We start from the raw sequence: 20,704 nt of genomic DNA, 5'->3' as shown, positions 1-20,704 counted from the left end.
CATAGCACTCCTTTGCTGCTTTTATTTTATCTTTGGTTAAGTATGCATGCTATTTGGAGGCAGTGCTGTAAATGATTGTTATTGCAATTGGCATGACATTTCTCTAGGTTATTTTTACTGCTACTCCAGTAACCAAGGATGGCTAACGTTTATCTTCCATTGATATTTCTGAAATAAACTCTACTTTAGTTATTCATCTGCATTATTACACAGAGATTGTTTATTAAGATCATTTTCATAGAAGCTACGTGGCTGTCACCAGTGTTACGTTACCATTCTGCTCCTTCCCTATTTTTAACTTCTCAAAAACAGCAAGATTTCTCTCATTTTGCTGGTTTCTGGACCAGATCTTCAGCCCCACTACAGTCTGCCTGGCACTGCTCTAGAGATGTGATGCAGATGTAAAGCTGCCCTACATAGGTAGGAGACTCTTCCAGTACCAAAAGACTCTTGTGAGCAGCTCTATAATACATTCTCACTCTTTCTCTCATTCACACCTTGTAACTCCTGGCATATGGAACATGTCTGGGGGGTAGAGGGGAGGAGATAGCCAAAATGCTGCTGTGCGCTAGCAACCCCAGCTGCTGAAACAGCTCCTTGGACGCCAGTGCAGATGGCTGTGAATTAGAACACATCTGAGGCTGCTGTAAATTGCACTGAGCACTGAACCAGTTCCAGAATCAGGATTGCATATAAACGTGGAATACAGCCTTTCCGCTGTTCCCTGCTCTGCCGAGGAAGTAATGGTGTTCGAAGAGTAATCCTAGATGTTAATAATGAAATACTATACATGGAATCCTATTTTACAGTATCCTTTCTGTGCTCCCAACTAGCTCTTTTTCTGAATATCCTTTAGAGATAAGGAATTCTGCATAACCATTATACAGACCATTTTGGTGGCATGGTGTTTGAAATGTCTTTTAGAATTGTGATTGAGCCTGTTTGAGTAACTTTTCTACTTTTTCATCTTTGAATATTGCGGCACTGTAAAATCTTGATTTTAACAGTCAAGAAGGATATTTCACTGGGAATATTAGTATTCCAACCTATTTATTCTGACATTTTTAATACCACTTTGTATAGAGAAGAATCGACATGAAAACTTGAAAATGTCTCTTGCTGTAGGAATCTTTATAATACCATAACTATCTGCAGCACTGTGGGGCTGCTGTGCTTTTGATGATGTTATTCCTAGAAGCATCACCTCCAGTATTTTCAATAGTAACATCAGAAAGGCATAGGGTTGCCAACTTTCTAATTGCTGAAAACCAAACAGCCTTGCCCCACCCCCTACCCCACCCTTCCCTGAGGCCCTGCCTCTGCCCCTGAGGCCCTGCCCCTGCTCACTCCTGTCCCCCTCCCCCCCATCACTCTCTCCCCTCTCCGCTCCCCTCTCTCCCAGGACTCACCATCCAACAGGACATCCCCATCACAGAAAACGTTTGTTTACATTTCAGTTACCAGTTTGTGTCAGGGTATTGGTGTGCAGAAGAACAGTCCGGTCTCTCCACTGCCCTGTCTGTGGCACAGATACTCTTCTCTGGGCTCAGACTGCACTCACTGGGGTGAGCTGAGGCCCGGGGGGCCTGCAGTAGGCAGTGAGCAAGATCTGGAGGGTGCAAATGATACTGGGGATTCCTATTGGTAGTGGGTCCCCACACTAGTGTTATAGCGTCTATGGGTATGGATCCCTGCCCTTGGGTTAGGATTCCTATTTTAGTGGATTTGGGGCGAGGTTTAAGGTTCCTATGGATAGGGGTCCCATCCCTAGGCTTAAGGTTCCTATGGACAAGGGACTTGGGGCTTGGGTTAGGGTTCCTAAGGGTAGGTGCCCCACTGTAGGATTAGGGTTCATGAGGGTATGGGATTTGGGGCTAGGCTTTAGTTTCCTATGGGTAGGGGAATTGGGGCTATGGCTCCTGTGGATAGGGGTCCCCTCCCTAGGGTTAGGGTTGCGATGGGTATGGATCCCTGCCTTAGAGTTAGAGTTCCTATGGGTAGGTCCCCGCTCTAGGGTTAGGGTTGCTATGGGTAGGAGACTTGGAGCTAGGGTTAGGGCTCTCCAGGGTAGGGGTACTTGCACTAGGGTTTGGGTTCCCATGGGTAGCGTCCCGCCCCCAGGCACTCCATCCTTAAAATAATGAGTTTACAGGTGGTATTCAGGGCCATAAGAGAGAGAGAGAGAAAAAATCTCCCGAAATACCTGCTCTCCAAATACACCTGCTTCAAACTCTATTACACCTGTTTGAGTTTGCTCTTCTGTTTCCCCTCAGTATTTATCATTACATTTTTGTATCTGTGAGTAGCTGGTAGAGTCAGCATACGAGTTTCCTTAAATGATTTAGGCAAGGAAAGAAAATGCATATTGGGACAATAGGTCTATAATGGGGCTAAGAAATTTGAGATCTGCTAAATAAAAATGAAAAGGACTCAGTGGTCAGACACTGATTCAGGGAAGTGTCCGGTCAGGGAAGCAAAGCACTTAAATAATCCCAGGGATATAATTGCAACTAAATCAGAATTCAGTCCCAGCCCCGCTCCTGGGACAATACTGCTATATGGTGCTACTTGCGCAGGCTAGTCCAGCCTTAAACTTTTAATGAAAAATCCAATCCAAAACACCGCTTTACAAACTGGAAAACATGTAGGAACTTTAAAACAAAATTTAATTGACCTGATTTTTCAATTAGAGTAAAGCAAATTGACATATCACGAAGAAAAATAAGAACATTTAAAAGCAACCACTCTTGTAATAACAGCAGGAGCCTCATGTAACAGTTAAACAAAACAAGCATTTCCAACAGTCCAGGTCTCTCTCTCTGCCTTTCTGAGGGGAGCTTACGTGATTCAGTTCCTGCTTTCAACTTCATACTGTACTTGATTTCAGTCCTTTTATTGGTGAGTTGGTATACATACAAATACATGACACTTCAAAGCTAAAATGGCTTTCCTACAGTAATGAGTAAAAGATAATATATTTATAAGTAACTGATGCTCCTCATACTGAAAGTGAAAAGACAACATATTATTGTTAAATAAGTATTGTAAGAAGGGATCACTGTAAATCTTGCACACGTTGACTGAAACTGAGATAAGAATACTTTGAAATAACACTTAACATCTCCTATATGAACACACACATTATCTTAATAAATCATTCATTCCACCTACTTATTTGAAACATTCTTTAGCTGGGAAACGAAGGACCAAAGTCAAACCAACTCTGTTTTATGTCTCAGAAAAAAAATTTGCTATTGCATTTGTATGCAAAAGTTAGCAGATTATCTTCTTTATTACATGGTCAATATGCACCAAGCATCAGAAGTTAGAATCTCACCGTTAGGATCTGGCCATAATAGGCTTAAACTGTATTAATAATAGCAAAGTTAAAGACTATTGTTAGCAGTGTCCTAGCATAGTTTCCTGGACCAGCATAAAAAGGGTATTTGTTTTCTGAAGGTGATTTTATGATTATGTTATAGGCTACGTGGGAGGCTAGTTTGTAATGAAGTTTGGCTATCAAGATTTCCAGAGGAAAAAATCCTTTTCCATACGAGTCACAGAAGCCATGTTAAAACGTTTCAAAAGTAGTGTGGGCAGGGTCTATTCATTTAGATTATTATAGTTTCATTTGCTGTGCAGTGAGAATTAAATAGGGCTCAAGTTACATTTAAGACATCTAATTTCTACTGTACAGATTCAATGATTCCAAAATGATTTCCAGTAAGTCATAATCTCATTTCAATGTACACAGTATGTGCTTGGGCTGGAAGACAGTGAAAACTGAAAAGCATGGTAATTGTAAGATGCACAATTAGAGAAAACAGATTCCACACAAAATGTTCAGATGCATCTTAAGGCTGCCTAATTTTCATCAATCTTGTAATAAAGTCATTCCCAGGTTTTTTTTAAAAGCTATACTCAGTTTAAGTGATTTAACAATTTTAAAATTACAATAATAACTTGTACTTGCCAACTATCATTGAGGTTTAGCCCCGAAAAAATTAATCTATGGATTCTAAATATTTTTTAAAATATGTAAACTACTAAAGTTAAAAGTTATGAAGTAACAGCTACTTCTTTTGGAATATGATTACCATTTGACTGGAAAAATGTATTGATTTCTGGAGTAACTCTGCGGAAGAACTTGTGACCACGAGAATCTGTGTTTACAAAGACGTATCCTGGAGGAGATGGATAGTTTGCTGGGCAGATCTCTTGTTTCTTTGGCGTATACTCTGTACGATACATGGTTCCATCTTCAAAACGAGCTGAACTAGGGACTACAACACGTAGAGGTTTGAAACTCTGAGCTGGAATTATCTCATGTGGTATATAGTGAGACTTGAATGTTGTCAATCCATCAAATTTTCCAGTAGGCTTTGGAATTTCCTGATGTCTTCTAATAATTTCTTGCCGACAGCTGGCCCAAGCTTGAAAGTCTTCCTTCATTGTGGTGTTCCCCTGGAAAGGGACATTACTTCTTCTTCCAAAAGAAACTGGTCTTATGGGGGCAACAGGACAGATCATGTGCGGAACATAATCAAGATGGCTTGTGGAGTGTAAATCCATATTACCTGTAGGAGGAACATAATCTCTTATCTTGCGAGCCTCAGGCAAGGAGACTGACCATGGTTGAAAACTATCCCGGAATTCAGTGCATCCATCAAAGTGAGCATTAGACCCAACTTTAGTATATTCAGGCTTGCAGCTTTTTGTAAACTCTCCAAGTAGCCCTTTAAAATCATTCCGGTGGGTTGTGAGATCTTCAAAGGGTTGGCTGCTTGGCTTGTATTCTTCCTTTGGTCTTACACATTTTGGTTCCAGTTGATGAGCGATGTAAGAACTGCGATGATTAGTAACACCATCAAAAGGTACATCTGAAAGTTTGGCCACACCTGGAGGCTTAAAGCTTTGTCTGGGGTTCAGCTCCCTAGGAACAAAGTCATCTTGAAATGTAGTAGAATTCCCAAACTTTTCTGTAGGGGGATGATAGGTGTGTTCCAATTTATTTGGCTCCCTTCTTTGAACTTCCCATGATCTATAGTCATCTTTAAGACAAAAACAATACTTGATAGAAAGATTATAGGTTTTATTATTGATTTGTGGCTGTCCCATATTAAAAAATCTATTTTCTTCCCCCACCAACCCTTTTGATCAAAAGAGTTGAGTTTAAGTAACAAAGATAATTCTGTTTTACTATTAGATACAGGAGTTCTGCTTACCTGCTACTATGGGAATACACCAAACAGCCAATAAAATGCCACTTAGTACCACAAGATGATTATTTCTTTTAGAAAAAAGAAATATTTTCTATGTACATATTTGATTTCTGTTTTCTACTGCACACAAATATTTGTACAGAGGATATGTCTGCAAAAGTCTATATTTTATCTCGGACTGTGGATGAAATACATATAAACAAAAGGTGACTGAACTATGGACTATAATTTTAGTGACGGATGCTGGTAACATCTTAAACTACAAGTGTACAGAAGCTGGTGAATAATATTATCGAAGATGTTCTTTCCCCCCAGGCCCAATGCTGCTGAATTATTTCTACTACCTCTACTTTTGCCACTACGTGCTTTTCGCTTCTACCTACTCTACCTCAGTTCTTCTAACTTCCTACTCTCAGTGGCCTCACCTTATCTTCAGCATTTTAAGTATCTTTCCCTTCTAATCCAGTGGCCTTGGTCTTGACCATCAGAGCATCTCTTGTCTTACATAGCTCATACTCCACATTCAGATATTTTTAATCTGGATTGCAGAGCAGATGTGCTACAATCAAATTATTAAGTACAACATCTCATATGTAAAAGATTATTTGTATACCACGGTAACCTGTCAGGATAATCTGCTGGGAAGCTGTTTAGGAACTGTTGCATCAATGAGTAACAGAAGATTATCTTGTTGAAACTGGTCATCAGCAGAATGCTATACCAAGTATATAGTAAAGACGAATCTGAAATCAAGTTCGTTTCATCTGTCTATGTAGAAAAACAGTAATTGTGAATGCCACCACAATGGAAGCTAAGGTATGCTTGGACCTCATAATGGAGATGGTGATTGTCATATAATAAGGTATATTGTCCTTCCAGCAAGCTCCAGTCCCATTCTAAAAACTGGATTCAGAAGGTGCCCATCACCATGCCGAGTCTGAAAACACCTGGGTTGTACCAAATTATGGATCTTCAAAAAGCATTGTTAAATATTATTGCTATCCAAAGCTTCAATTAAGTCCAGTAGCAAAGCAGGAAAGCGAGACTCTTGGCACATTGTGTCCATAATAATATTAACATGTTTCTCTTTGACATTGTTTAATAATCTTTCTGACCAAAGGAATTAAAATTTTCTCCAAATGTATCTTGAAGATGTGCTTGGATTATAACTAGCATTAGAACCCAAAGTTTCTTTCTCCTTCCCTTAGGTGGTTTCCTATATTTCTGCCACAGTCTAAAAGCTGCCCTCCTTCCAGTTGGGAAAACTTGGAGAGGGCTTCTCTTTCACAGCCTATTAATGTTAATTCTTAAATTAACAGAATCCATTGCTGAAAAACATAGGGTATTCCCTCTTCACTACTGTCACCTATTGGTCCAGAGAGTGAGAGACCAAAGTCAGAAATCAAACTTCAACTTCAATATGGCAGTTCAGAATACTACCATAATTGTGGCTATTTCTCTCTTTTAAAATGGCATATGTAATTACCTTGATAGGTTGGTATGGTGTCTATTTTTCCTCCCTTAATGTGTTTTCTTTCTAAAGGTCTTACTAATGTCACTGGTTGTATTTTATGAGGATTATAATCTCTTCTGTATGTAGTTCCAAGATCAATCTCTCCTGGTTTTGGTTTATACTCTTCTTGTACCCGAAGAGGTCGATTTACAACATCGTATGGAAGATAATCAGACCTGAAAAGGAGAAACATGCAGTACTGCTTCACAATGTTACCTTTTTCTGATTGAGACATTTGTGACATTTTTTCCATATATAGAAACTTAACAAAAACTACATTGTATCAATTATGGAAGGACTAAAATGTTAACTCTTTGAAAGCATTTGCTGATTTAGGGTCAGCATCATCAACATCACAGGATGAACAATGAGAAAACAATAATTCAACAGATATTTGGTGTCTGACATATGGTGTATTCTTTGTACTTAGTAAGGTGGTGGAATCCTTTTTTCAAACCTGACTGCAATTTACCTTTCAGCAGGGCCGGCTCTACCATTTTTGCCGCCCCAAGCAAAAAAAGCCGCTCAGACTAGCGCTGGAACTGCTGAAGCAAAAAAAAAAAAAAAAAGCCACCCGGACTGTGCTGCCCCAAGAATGGACAGAATGCCGCCCCTTAGCATGTGCCGCCCCAGGCACGGGCTTCCTCCACTGGTGCCTGGAGCCGGCCCTGCCTTTCAGATTTTCTTTAGAGATAAAAATGAATCCCCAAAAGACCAAAAAAAAAATTCCTTTGCATGTCATCTGCCAACTCTAAAACATGACTGACTTGTGCCATCTTATACTCAAACTTTATGCATATATATCCTTGAAGAGAATGAATAATCAAATTATATCACAATGGAAAATGATTCCAATAAACAGAACTGTCTTTCCTACATGAAAAAATATGAGGACACTGTAGAATAACATCAGCTCCAAAACATATTGCTTCAAAATATTTACTTAAATGTAGTGATTCCTTCCATTCTTCCACGATGTGCTTGGTACTCCTCCTTTGGCTTAAGACTCTGGGGTGGAGGGACATTGCCATACTGGAGATATTTGTCGTCGTATTCCGTCATGAGGCAAGGTTGTCCTCCAGTATCATAAATCCTTGTGGATTTATGAGGGCAATGATGGCGCCTGTATAAGAAATTGAAACAAGATCATTTCAAATAGTTTTATCTATGGGAAACACATCTCAAATATTCTATGAGTGTATAACAAGAGAAATAGGATTGTCATCACAGGTACCTTGAATCTAGAACACTTCCTGAGTGTGAAAGGGAAACAAATTATTTTGTTCTGTAGTTATGAAGGATGTTACCATTTAAATAGCACTGCATAGGCCACAATAGCACAGGAAGAAAGAATACTTACCGCATCCTTAGTACAGAACAGGGAGGGTGAATATAGCTGTCAGTCTGCTAAATGCAGCAAAGAATCCTGTGGCACCTTATAGACTAACAGACGTTTTAGAGCATGAGCTTTCGTGGGTGAATACATCGGACGAAGTCGGTATTCACCCACGAAAGCTCATGCTCTAAAATGTCTGTTAGTCTATAAGGTGCCACAGGATTCTTTGCTGCTTTTACAGATCCAGACTAACACGGCTACCCCTCTGATACCAGTCTGCTAAATGTTAATCTGTCACCCACCCAACTCTTTCCTCCCATTCTTTTCTCTGCCAAGCATTGACTTCCTTCTTTCGTGCTATTATTTCCCTAATCTGTAACAATAACTCAATACCTCTCCCTACTTCTCTGGTATCTTGCCCTTTCTCTTCTCCTCATTCCTTTTTTCCCTGTGTATTTCAATACATCTTTCACCATTTGTCATAACAGCACTAATTGCCTCCCTACTTTACACAATCTCATCACAGTTGGTGTTATGGCCTTCTGATCTGCAGCTCCAGATGTCTAGAATAAATTTCCTGAATCTATCCCTCCTCAGTTCTCCTCAATTTATATTTTTTCACACCCATATCTCTGAAATTCTCTATCCCCCAAAAGTACTGGCTTTATTTTTGTTATTGGGTGTATATACTGTATTATGTCTTGTACTATTTAACCATAGTAATTTTGGGATATGATTTGCAAGAAATTATAATATACGGATTAAGATTTTCAAAGTCATCTAAGGGATTTAAAGTCATCGAAGGGATTTAGACACACCGCTTCGAGCCGCGAACCTTGGCCAGTGGGAGCCGCGATCGGCCAGACCTGCAGACACGTCAGGTAAACAAACCGGCCCGGCCCGACAGCAGCTTTCCCTACATAAGCTGCGTCCCAAGTTTGGGAAACACTGGACTAAAGAAACAAGCATATAGGATTCCTGCTGAGAAAAGTAAAAAAGGAAAACAAAGAAAGGAATTATCTGTGATTGGAAATCCCTAAAGCTAGTTTTAGTTGCACTTTTGGGCCATGTGATTTTGGAGCTCACTAGTTAGATTAAATGGCAAATTAAATAACCCTACATAACAAGTCAGTCTCAGTAGATGTCTCATGTGGAGTGTATGGTGTGTTGGAGCCTCAAGCTGCCAATTCATTTTCAATCAAACTGGTCTACCAAAGGGATAACAATAACAACTGAAAATTGCACAGTAAAGTAGAAGGCTCCGTAAAAGATAATACTCCCATGTCACCTATTTACCACTAATGCTCCAATCCCACCATTAACTGTGACCTGATGGCAGGGCAGCAGCAGAGAAAAATGGGAGGGAAAGAAGAGAGGGCTGAGTTACCTCTAATGTCACAATCCCACCATTTAACAATGAACTGAGCAGTTTGAAAAGCACTAGGGGAGGGAAGGAAAAACAGGAAGAGAAGAGATTAAAAGGGAAATGAGAAGGTGCTACTTCTGATCACATAGCTCCACCCACCCTGAATTTTTCCAGGGATTCATCTATGCTGTATAATATTCATTCACAGAGTACAGCATGTACTCCAGATTTCACAACTAAAAATGTCATCTTAAGCAGAAAATAGAAAAACACTAAATATAATTATCAAAAGCTAGTTAACAAAACCGGCTATCAGATTAAAACATGCCATCAGAAATTGTTTATTCCAAGAGGCACTTATCACATTGATTTTAAGCATACAGCCCAAGAGAGAGTGAAACAAACAGCATAATATTCACACAGATAGCAGCTACATTTTTGCATCCTCATACCTTTTCCATCAGCTCATTTCAGAAAACCATGCACCAACCACAATACCTATTCCTAGGGCCCTACCAAATTCACAGCCATGAAAAACGCATCACGGATTGTGAAATCTGGTCTTTCTTTTGTGTGTTTACCCTATACTATACAGATTTCACAGGGGAGACCAATGTTTCTCAAATTGGAGGTCCTGACCCAAAAGGGAGTTGCAGGGGGGTTGCGGAATTGCCACCCTTGCTTCTGTGCTGCCTTCAGAGCTGGGTGGCTGGAGGGCGGTGGCTGTTGGCGGGGTGCCCAGCTCTGAAGGCAGCACTCTGCCAGCAGCAGTGCAGAAGTAAGGGTGGCAGTACCATACCATGCCACCCTTATTTCTGCACTCCTGCCTTCAGAGCTGGGCAGCCTGAGAGCAGCAGCTGCAGACTAATGGCCCAGCTCTGCAGACAGCAGCGCAGAAGTAAGGGTGGCAATACCCCCCCTACAATAACCTTGCGACCCCGCCCCCCATACACACAACTCCTTTTTGGGTCAGGACCCCTACAATTACAACTCTATGAATTTCTGATTGAAATGGCTGAAATCATGACATTTATGATTATTAAAATCCTATGACCATGAAATGAACTGTGAATTTGATAGGGCCCTATCTATTCCAAATGGCTGTTCTGATATCATCAGATTCATACACTCAGCTGTCTCTACATTCTGTACTCTGTTCTACAACATTCCCCCACACTACCCTCATCATTGTTATATTGCCTGCACTATCATACTTGCTACAAGCAGAAACAACATCCATTAGAAAAATACTTTCCTCCTGAAGGACCCTGAAGATTACAATGAATTAAATTTAAATAGAGTCCATCAGTGTTTGAACGATCAAAATGTCATGACATTTTAATTTTGTCAAAGAGAGCCAAAGCATCTCTAGCAAAAAGTAATTATGCATGACTTCGTAAGACTCCATTATTTCTGAGTCAAAATTGTTAACTCAGATTGAATAATCCCATAACATACAAATAGTTACATTGATTTTAATGGGAGTATTTAGGAGTACAGTACTATCAATGTGAGTAATGGTAGCAGAATAGCACTTACAAATTGTGAAATACAAAAGATATATACCAAAAAACATACAAGGCCTGATTCTCGTGCTTCTTTACACTGTTCTGGCAGTGTAAAGAGGATTTAAAGTGGGAGTAAATGGCAGTGTCAAAGAGGCCTTAATGCAAATAGGACTCTGCCTCAGAGAGCATATTTCATGGCTTTGGATAACTGACAAATCCAGTTTGGGGTTTAAACCAAATGATACTAAAAGAATGGTCATTAAGAGAATATCTTTCTAGAAATGATTACAATTAAATCACAACGTTCAGGAGAGAGAGTGGAGAATGAGATCTGAATTCTAAATATCTGTTGAGAATCATCAATCAAAGGGTGGGACATGACTAATGAAATATGTTGCTTATAATTTGGCTAATTGAGAACTATTTGAGTCTCTGATTTGTGTGTGTTACCTACAAATGTGTTACTACACTTCATCAATCTTTTATGCCAGAGTTATTGATCTTTTAATGTACTTTGAAGTGCATGTGTTCCTGACTCATGAATGATTGATGTCTGCTCTGGTGGGTTATGTTTTCTTTCTTCCATGAGCAAGACTGATAATTTATTGCTTAGATAACATGTTAACAGATAAATCTCAAAAAATTTAAATAGACACCATTTGGGCGAGTGCCTCAGCTGGTATAAATTGGTGTAGCTCTGTTGACTTACAGAGCTATGCTGACTTACACCAGCCAAAGATCTGGCACATAATTAGCTTTCTCATGCCAACAAGATTCATCCTTGAGAGCTATCTAGAGCATTCCCTCCGATAGAATATGATTTATTATGAGAAAAGTCTCCTTTAGGAGACTTTAAATTATTAAGAGTTTATAAACAAAATAAATATCTCAATAAGGTTTTTAACTGCCAAGGTAAACATCACCATCTGAGTGAAAGAAGTTATATTTGGACACTGAAACTATTCTGCTGCTTAAACGACCTGAGTTCCCTAGTGTTGACAGGAAAAATAATTCTGGGGGAACACGCATGATTTATAGACAAAGAAAAGTCTCACTGAAACTCTTTTTAAGTAGAACTAGTAAACTGAGGAATGTGGAAATCTAGTCTTCATGACAAAAGCAAAATTAATCTTTAGCAAGTAGTTATGCTCTTATGCGAATGTGCAAAGAGAATGCTGTTGTCTGTTTTCGCTGATTCCTCAGCGTCCTCAATGATTGTGTCATGGATTGACTACTATTGAGAGAGACATACGGTATATCTGCCCGCCAAAGGACATCACCTTTAAACGTTCACATCAATGAGCGTTATACACATAGACTGAGGGGACAACAGACTCTATAAAGAGAATTTTTGTGACTGTCATACCTCATCTATGACATTTACATACATTTAGATTCTTGCAACTATCTCAAAGTGCTTCATACAGCCAGGGGCAGCTCCAGGCCCCAGCACGCCAAGCACGTGCTTGGGGCGGCAAGCCGCAGGAGGCGCTCTGCTGGCGCCGCGAGGGCGGCAGGCAAGCTGCCTTCTGTGGCTTGCCTGCGGAGGGTCCGCTGGTTCCATGGCTTCGGAGGACCCTCCACAGGCAAGCCGCCAAAGGCAGCCTGCCTGCCGTGCTTCGGGCGGCAAAATGCCTAGAGCCGCCCCTGCACACAGCTAGATGAAGCTGAATATCTGCACAGTCAGAAGAAATGTAACCTTCTTTCCTGCCTGCATTTGCCTCTGGTGCTGCTAGATGATCAGTTTGATGTTGTGTTGGACTGTAACATCAAAGGTAAGTCAGCATGTCATCCTCCTCCTTGTCTTCCTCTTTCATCCTTTCACACTACTGCAAGCCTCTGTCTGAAAGTGTTTAAAGTCCTAAATCTTATTTTTTAAATAGACGGCTGCAAGTGAAATTTTCCTATCTTGCTAATTATTTTCCATTATGGGAGGAGCACAACAGTATGGACATTCACCCAGGATGCTCTGGGCAAAATGGCTAGATAAATTAAGTAGTGCAGGCTTCCCATTATTTTTTTTTCAGTTCTGGAATGTCACTGGAGAAGCCTGCCAGCACACCAGAAGGGGGAGAAACTGGGGTATGAAAATCCCCTGGCAATCCCTTGACCGACTGACTGACAGAAGAGGGCTCCTCATTCATGCATCTGGAGGGCAGCCACAACATGGAAGGATACTAACATGTCATGTGGTCAATCACCATAAGCCAATGCGACTGGAGATAGGGTGGGTAGGAGAAAACATGATTTGTTTTCTCTACTGACACAGCTGCAGACTATCCGCCAAGGGAGAATTAATAGTTGTGTACTTGGCTCCCTGTTATCCTTGTCTCAGGCCTACTTTTTGCTTGGTGCAAGCACACTAGCAGCTAGATACAAAAAGTTAAATAAAAAGACTCAATAAAGATAACTAAAATGTAATATATAGTGTCTTTGAGATGTCAGGGAGGATAAATGTCTCTAAAACTTTCTAATATTTCTAAAAGTGAGGAACCATGGGCCTTGCTGCCTCCCTTGCTAATGAGCATAAAAATCCTCAAACCAGATCCTAATTTAACTAACTGCCTGTTCCCTTCACCTAGAGATGAACCTACTGCTTTGTATCCTAAGTGCCTGTCTTTTCTAACATCACTGATCTGATCTCCCCTTGTATCCTTATGGATTTTCCCTTCCACCATTTTATTGTGCTTTCTCTTGGTTTCCTATTGCTTTTCTTGTTTTTTCTGTATAAATAATAATATCAGACAAATCCAATTCACCAATATTAACCAGGCATTCACTTCTCTTTAACATCAAGATTTCTTTACCTGAGGAGTTAATGAGGACTGAAAAAAAATTCTTGTTATCTTGAGGAACAATAAATGTTTATATTTACTGAAATATGTAGTCATGATCAGTATATTGTTACATACATTCTGAAATTCCTCATCATAAATATCTGGACAGTTTTTTGGTATGTATATACAGCTCCACATGTAACAATTTTTTTAATGTTGCATTCTAAGTGGGAGATTGAATTACAAGTCTGGAAAGAAATCCATTATTTGTAGTGCCAATCAAGATGCATATATTGTCTGACTGATGCCAAGGTTATTAAGAGTTTTCACCAAAGTCAGTTGTATCCAATCAGGAGGCACCTTTAGTATGTATTATGATTGGTTAACATTGCTCTGAGCTGCTTTATTAGTCACTTCAGAGGTCCTACTCCTGAAGCCCCTGGGAGACAAAGCTTCCATTGACTTCAGCAGAGACTATGGGCCATATTTTAAAGGTATTTGGAGCCTAAACAAGCAGATAGGCACTTAGTGGGTTTTTCAAAAGCACCTCAGTGCCTAACTGCTACACTCCCAGTCCTCCTCAAGTGCATGTCCCAGTTCCCCACTCTCCCTTGACTCTTTGGCTCAGCCCTCATAACTCCTCCTCAGCTCCTCTTCCCATTCCTGTCTGGACACTTTGTCTCATTCTTCCTGACTTGCCACCTTTATAGGCTCAGCTTCTCACCCTCTTTGCATTCCAATCAACCTATTTCTCCTTGCCGCCTGAGCACCAACAGTGGGAAGTTTGAGAATACTGGGGTGACTGTCTCCCTGCCCTCAGTTCTTGTGCCTGGCAAAGTTATATCTAACTGAAAACAGAGTCTTATAAAAAAAGGTGTCAGGAAACCTATAATAAAAACTAAAAGACTGCATAATTTACAGTGATACAGTGTGAAGGTTATTTAGGCCTCAGTCCTGCAAGGAATTCTGCACTAGCAGATATTTGTGCCTGAGCGGAGCCCCATTGAAGTCAATGAGGCTGTGTGTGGCTGCAGGGATCCTCCCCTAGGGAACTCCTCACTGCAGTGAGACCAGTTTTGTTTTCTTTTTAACTGTTTGGAATGTCTATTTTTTTAAATTATTCTGATTATTTTAACTAAAAATATATATTTAAATTCTCCATTTACCTGCTGAATGAAGAGCTCCTGGGACTTTCTTGCTTATTCCTGGGACAGTTTCTTGTCAACTGTTCTGTAGTGTTCCATTTGATTAATCTTTCCTGTTTCCGTCAGTGGATGGACTTCCTAACAAAGACTAAACATTCTCTTCCAGAGTTGCTCTAGTTCTCCCTAATTCCATCCTTAATTTTCTGTTGGGTTTGCAAGCATTTAGATATATTGAGTATTAAGTATGTCACATTTCATTCAAACTTCCCCTTTCCTTTTATCTATCATTCACTGAGAAATTATCATCTTCTTCAGGAAATTGTAACAAGCATGAGGGGAGTGTGGAAGGACTGGGAGACTGACTAAAAGAATAAGTTTTACTAAATAGTTCTATATCTTTATATACCAAAATGAAGATAAGTATACGGAAAAACTCTTGTATATGGGCAACTTTCTTGTCTATAAACAAATATTACTCTTAGATATAGTCTGGGAGGTCATCTAACTACTGCACAGCTGTTCTCTGCTCCTGAAGGCCAGAATTTACATCTTGTGTTTGCCAACTGTTAGACTTCTATATCAAGCAATCTGAATCCTGACTCTGTTCACAGGCAGGGGTTCATTTTCTTTAATATTAACGTAGCACTTTTGCAACCCATGGGAAATAAGGAAATAAAAATGTTTGCTTCTTATTATGGAAATATCCCAAGAACAGTTGGTAGTTGATACCTGGTCCATTCTCAAAAAATATCACTTGGAAACTGGGAAGTGGGTCTGGGGATATACTCCAGGGATACCAATAAAGGATCTAATCATTATTTTGAACAAATGCGGTTACAAGAACATTTTTGTGGTTTAAAAAATAACAACCAAAACTTGCCTTTTAAGCAAAGCAACTGGAAGATGATCATTTGTACACTTTGGCACAGTCTTATATTACTGCTAGACACATCCTAAACTTGAGAAGCTAGGAACTTTAGTGGTGACTGGTATACAGAAATGTCCCCAGCACTGACTCTGACCCTGAGACGTGTTAAGCATTTATAAACTGATGGGAGATGATTGTGCTCAGCCCCCGCAGACACCCAGTCTTTTTGGCAGCACAATTATTTGTTGGAAAAAGTTGTTGAAAGCATACATTTTTAATTGGCATTGAAAAGGGCATTCAGCCTAGGGAGAGAGGTGTCTACTCTCCATATTCTTACAATACTCATAGTAATGATAACATTCAACAAATAGGGGGCAGATCCTACCACCCTTATGTGAGTAAGTGCTAATCACTATACCTGAGAAGTCCCACTGAGCACTACCGTGAGGTGGTTACACACTTCCCCTAGGGAGGGAAGCTTTTCCTGAACTTCAGAGATTCACGACCCAAGCTCAATTCCCTATATGGGCCACCATTTGTAACACTATACCCCAGACTGTATTGATGGTGGTGAGGACTGAACCTAGAACCTCTGGATATAAATGCCCAAGGCTTTGCTACCTGAGTGAAAAGGGACTATTCATGAACAAATGCTGTTCAGTACAGGCAATGGCTGCAGAATCTAGCCTTATTCTGAGACACAGAAACACCTTCTGGCTGACATTTTTTACAGTATTTGTTCCCAGGACCTAACTACAGGTAGAAGAATTATTCCCTCTGTTTTAATATTCAGAACGAAATATAAATATATCTAAAGTAATTCAGAATTACATTATGTAAGACTCCAGCAGATTGCTAAGTAAAACTTGTGCAATATATCACAGTTTTCTTGTGTGTACATCACAATGCCCAGGTAACACTGCCAAGCAACTAATGGTCCCATAAAAACAGAAACACTGTAGTGCTACACCAAAGCAAACTCAATGAGCTGCCTAAAACAATAACCTATTGAGATTTTATTGACTGCAAAACCTTCAGCAATGTTAATGAGGAGTACTTGTGGCACCTTAGAGACTAAAATTTATTTGGGCATAAGCTTTTGTGGGCTAAAACCCACTTCATCAGATGCATGGAGTGGAAAATACAGTAGAAAGATAGATATACAGAGTACATGAAAAGATGGGGGTTGCCTTACCAATTATAATGAGACACTTCAATTTAAGTTGGCTATTATCAGCAGGAAGAAAAATCACTTTTGTAGTTGTAATCAGGGTGCCCATTTCAAACAGTTGACAAGAAGGTGTGAGTAACAGTAGGGGGAAAATTAGCATGGGGAAATCTGAAACCTTCAGCAATGTGTATTTTAACCCAGTGGTTCTCAACCAGGGATTCAGGGTTCCTAGGGGGGTCTGAGCAGGTTTCAGGGGTCCACGAAGCAGGACCAGCATTAGACTCACTTATGACTTAGAGCAGAAAGCCAAAGCCCCACCACATGGGGCTGAAGCCGAAGTCTGAGCAATGTAGCTTTGTGGTGGCCTCTGTAGCATGGGGCCCCAGGAAATTGCCCTGTTGCTACCCTCTAATGCCAGCCCTGGCTTTTATATGCAGAAAACCAGTTATTGGGCACCGGTGGGCTGTGGAGTTTTTATAGCATGTTGTGGGGGGGGCTCAGGAAAAACGTTGAGAACCTCTGTTTTAACTTATTTCTTTTGTGTATTTCACAGTATTATTAATAATTATTATATTATACAATGTCTTGTCTTTGAGTTAGAGACATATTTTTTCACTTGGTCCCTTCTCCACAATGTCATGTCATACCATCTTTATACAGTATTTGATTCTAGGCTGCATAACTCAGATTTCTCCTCATGGAAACAATCAGTTCACTATCTCATTAAGTCCAGAGATACAATTTTGTGGGATAGATTATAGCTAGGAGGCAGGGCCAGAGAATGCAAGTATCCTCACACTGCCCTGCTTTTACTCTTCACCGTGGGCCAACCACAACGTAGCTGGAGCTGGTGAAGAAATGGACAGAATTGCCATACAAGGACTAGGGTGACCAGATGTCCCGATTTTATAGGGACAGTCCTGATATTTGGGGCTTTGTCTTATATAGGTGCCTATTACCCCCCACTGCCGGTCTCGATTTTTCACACTTCCTCTCTGATCACCCTAACAAGGACAGAGGACAGGGAACTCCTGTCTCTGCTATTCAGGAGCTGCTAGGGGAAGGCTTGGCCCTGGATGAAGTAGACTTCAGGACTGTCCTAACTTGTAACCATAATACAGTGGTCACTTGCAAGGACACAGAATCATCAGGGCATTTGAATGCCCCAGCCCTTTGATGACCCCTCCACTCCCCTCCCCAATTAATCTGGCCTGTGTGATTTGTCCCACCCTGGAACCTGCAATGCCCCCTCTATGTGGGAGATGTGGTAGAGAGTTGGGAAAGCTGGTTCTGTGCCTCCTGTACAAAGTGATGCCAACTCTCATGGTTTTATTTCACAAGGCTCACAATACTTGATGTTTTTCTTAAAGGCAGAGATCCAGGATTTATATGATTATGTGAGAATCTCAGCTTGCTTGCTTTGTAAGCTTTTAGCTCTCATGATTGAATGAGGGCTAGAAAGTGAACCCTAATAGTTCCAATGCAGAATGCAAATAAAATACCACATTTTATTATTTTTAAAATCTCATACATTTTAAGCCAATCACATGATTTTTTTGTAGTCTGAGTCATGATTTTGAAATTTCCTGAGGTAGGTAATACTGCATTCAGGTGTACTACCCCGCAGCAAGAGGAGGTAGTATTCCCTGTAGGAAGCCTTTTTCCTGACCTACCCTTTTGCACCAGTCTCACTGGCTCGAACAGGCTGTAGGACAATGACAAATTGTTCCAAAGGACATGGTTGAAAGTAAGACAGTGGCCAATCTCCACTCCTTAATAGTGAGCAGAGCTGGCTGTGAGCAGGGGAAGGATTAGCATGTTGCATTTATTTAAAAAGGATGAAGAGCTGGTGTGGCAGTGTTTTCCACCCAGGATGAATTCTAGATGGGTTAGCCAGAATTGGTCCCACTGCTGTGCAGCCCATCTGCAAACACATTAAAGTAGGGCCCTGCTTTAAGGCACAATCTAACCTTAAGACCCAGTCTAGACTACATAAGAAGGTTTTTTTTAAAAGAACCAACCAAAAACATGAATTAACATTTTTTAAACCACCTTTTCTTAGTCTAGACAAAGCCTAAGTGTGTTACTTCATTTCTACTATGAACCCACATTCTTTTCCTTTTTCAGAACAGTACTCCAAAGAGAGTTGAAACCTGTCTCTGTATTCCCTTTTCTAAAGAAATCAGATACTTTCTAAAAAAGCTATTTTTACTTCTCCAGACTTAATCAGGTCATAGTGGTAGATGTATATTAGGGCTGTAAAATGTGGTTACAGTTCACAGAGCTTAAAACAAAAGTCAAGGGATTCATAGTTGTAGTGTGTCCCCTTTATGCCAACTCTGCTAGTGACTATGAATCAGCTGTAAGGCCTTCTCCACTGGGTCTCAGAAGTCCTCCTGGGCAGAGCCAGAACTAGCATAACTGGTTCCGAGATGCCTCCTTTCCCCTGGAGCCCTTCGAAGAAGGGTGTGCTAGACCATGTTGAGATGAGGCATATACAGGTGAGTGTGTAGCAGTATACAGACTCGCTAATCCCCAGTAAAACAATGTTCTGTAGATTCCCCCGCCCCCCTCTTTGGCTGTATCTACATTCAGAAATTTAGGGAAATCTTCCACCTCAGGTCTAGATGAGATGATGGTAAAATGCATATGCCCTTAGACAGGGTCACAATGAAACTGCCCTTGAACAGGTTTCAGAGTAGCAGCCGTGTTAGTCTGTATCCGCAAAAAGAACAGGAGTACTTGTGGCACCTTAAAGACTAACAAATTTATTTTAGCATGAGCTTTCGTGAGCTGCTGCTCACTTCCCAAGAGTACTTGTGGCACCTTAAAGACTAACAAATTTATTTTAGCATGAGCTTTCGTGAGCTGCAGCTCACTTCGAAAGCTCATGCTAAAATAAATTTGTTAGTCTTTAAGGTGCCACAAGTACTCCTGTTCTTTTTGCCCTTGAACAGTATCAGACCGTTTGAAGGGAAGTAGGGACAGTTTGGGCTGCTTGGAAAAAGCAGATTTGGGGCCCCAAAGGTTCAGTCTCCAGAACCAGGGGATTTGGGGTGTGTGTGTGTGTGTGTTCATGTTTAGGACAGGGGGAGGCGCGTGCTCAGCGAGGTTTGACCCAGGGCTAAGGGGGTTTGGGCTGCAGCGGTAGGGCAGTTTGGTCTCAAAAAGTTTGGTTCTCGGGGCAGGGGGTGTTTGGATCCAGATGAGATTTGCTGATTCGGGTCCTGGGCACGACGGTGCTGGAACAATTGGTAAGAGCCATTGAACCAAACTGTAAACCCTGGTAACGTTAACTACTTTCAGCCAGGGGTCGCGACGGCACCTGCGCTGGGGCAGGAGGTTTTGGGTCCCGGGAAGTTCGTGCTCAGGGAGGCTGGGGCGGCCCCGGGGCAGAGGAAGTTCGGGTTCTGGTCCGGAGGCAATGGGCGCTGGTCCACGGGCGGCTCGGGGACGGGGGAGGAGGGCGCGGTTTGAGGTTCCCTGGGAAGGGGGTTCGGCCCTCGGGAGGGCGGGTGCCTGGGGGGGCGGGATTTGGGTCTCCCGGTGGATCAGGCTTAGGGGACTCGGGGAAGGGGCCGCTCTTCGGGGGGGTCCCCTTTGCTTCTTACCCGCAGGTACAAATCTCGCACAGGCACCGCTTCTCCTTCATCCTCCCGCTCTCGCTGCCTGCCCGGCTCTCCTGTCCCTCCTCCCGGAGCCGCGGTAACCAGGGAAGCGCCCCGTCGCCTGGCAACCGCCGCCGCGTCCCCACAACAGCCCTCTCCCGGCTTCCGTAAGTCGTCACAAAGGGGGTGG

The 20,704-nt window shown here is 41.4% G+C and overlaps 1 protein-coding gene across 3 annotated transcripts; it reads right to left on the bottom strand.

The window, feature by feature from the left end:
* Positions 1 to 2,654: 2,654 nt before the first annotated feature.
* On the bottom strand, positions 2,655 to 20,612 carry SAXO2 (stabilizer of axonemal microtubules 2). 3 transcript variants are annotated; one of them, XM_044978915.1, is made up of 5 exons: positions 20,518 to 20,612; positions 14,889 to 15,070; positions 7,679 to 7,858; positions 6,709 to 6,911; positions 2,655 to 5,051 (listed from the first exon to the last, which is right to left on the bottom strand). In XM_044978915.1, exons 3-5 carry the CDS (start codon positions 7,795 to 7,797, stop codon positions 4,060 to 4,062), a joined length of 1,314 nt encoding a protein of 437 aa, XP_044834850.1. In that variant the 5' UTR covers positions 7,798 to 7,858; positions 14,889 to 15,070; positions 20,518 to 20,612; the 3' UTR covers positions 2,655 to 4,059. The 3 variants fall into 3 exon arrangements, with proteins under 3 accessions (XP_044834850.1, XP_044834848.1, XP_044834849.1); XM_044978914.1 differs by lacking the exon at positions 14,889 to 15,070 and having other exon boundaries at positions 2,657 to 2,950; positions 4,098 to 5,051; positions 20,518 to 20,605; XM_044978913.1 differs by lacking the exon at positions 14,889 to 15,070 and having other exon boundaries at positions 20,518 to 20,605.
* Positions 20,613 to 20,704: the final 92 nt, after the last annotated feature.

This window comes from Mauremys mutica, chromosome 11 (genome assembly GCF_020497125.1).
Source record: "Mauremys mutica isolate MM-2020 ecotype Southern chromosome 11, ASM2049712v1, whole genome shotgun sequence".
NCBI classification, from domain to species: Eukaryota; Metazoa; Chordata; order Testudines; family Geoemydidae; genus Mauremys; species Mauremys mutica.
Note: the sequence above shows the minus strand (reverse complement) of the source record. Positions and strands in the feature narration are given on the sequence as shown.

Bases quoted from the DNA above. Each gene is read 5' to 3' on its own strand.
- SAXO2 (XM_044978913.1), bottom strand. From the start codon at position 20,558: ATGAAGGAGAAGCGGTGCCTGTGCGAGATTTGTACCTGCGG. The intron at 6,912-7,678 runs GTAAATATTTTG...TCTCCTTTTCAG, and splicing joins GAAGGAATCACTACATTTAA to GTCTGATTATCTTCCATACG. The intron at 5,052-6,708 runs GTAATTACATAT...TTTGTCTTAAAG, and splicing joins CACCATACCAACCTATCAAG to ATGACTATAGATCATGGGAA.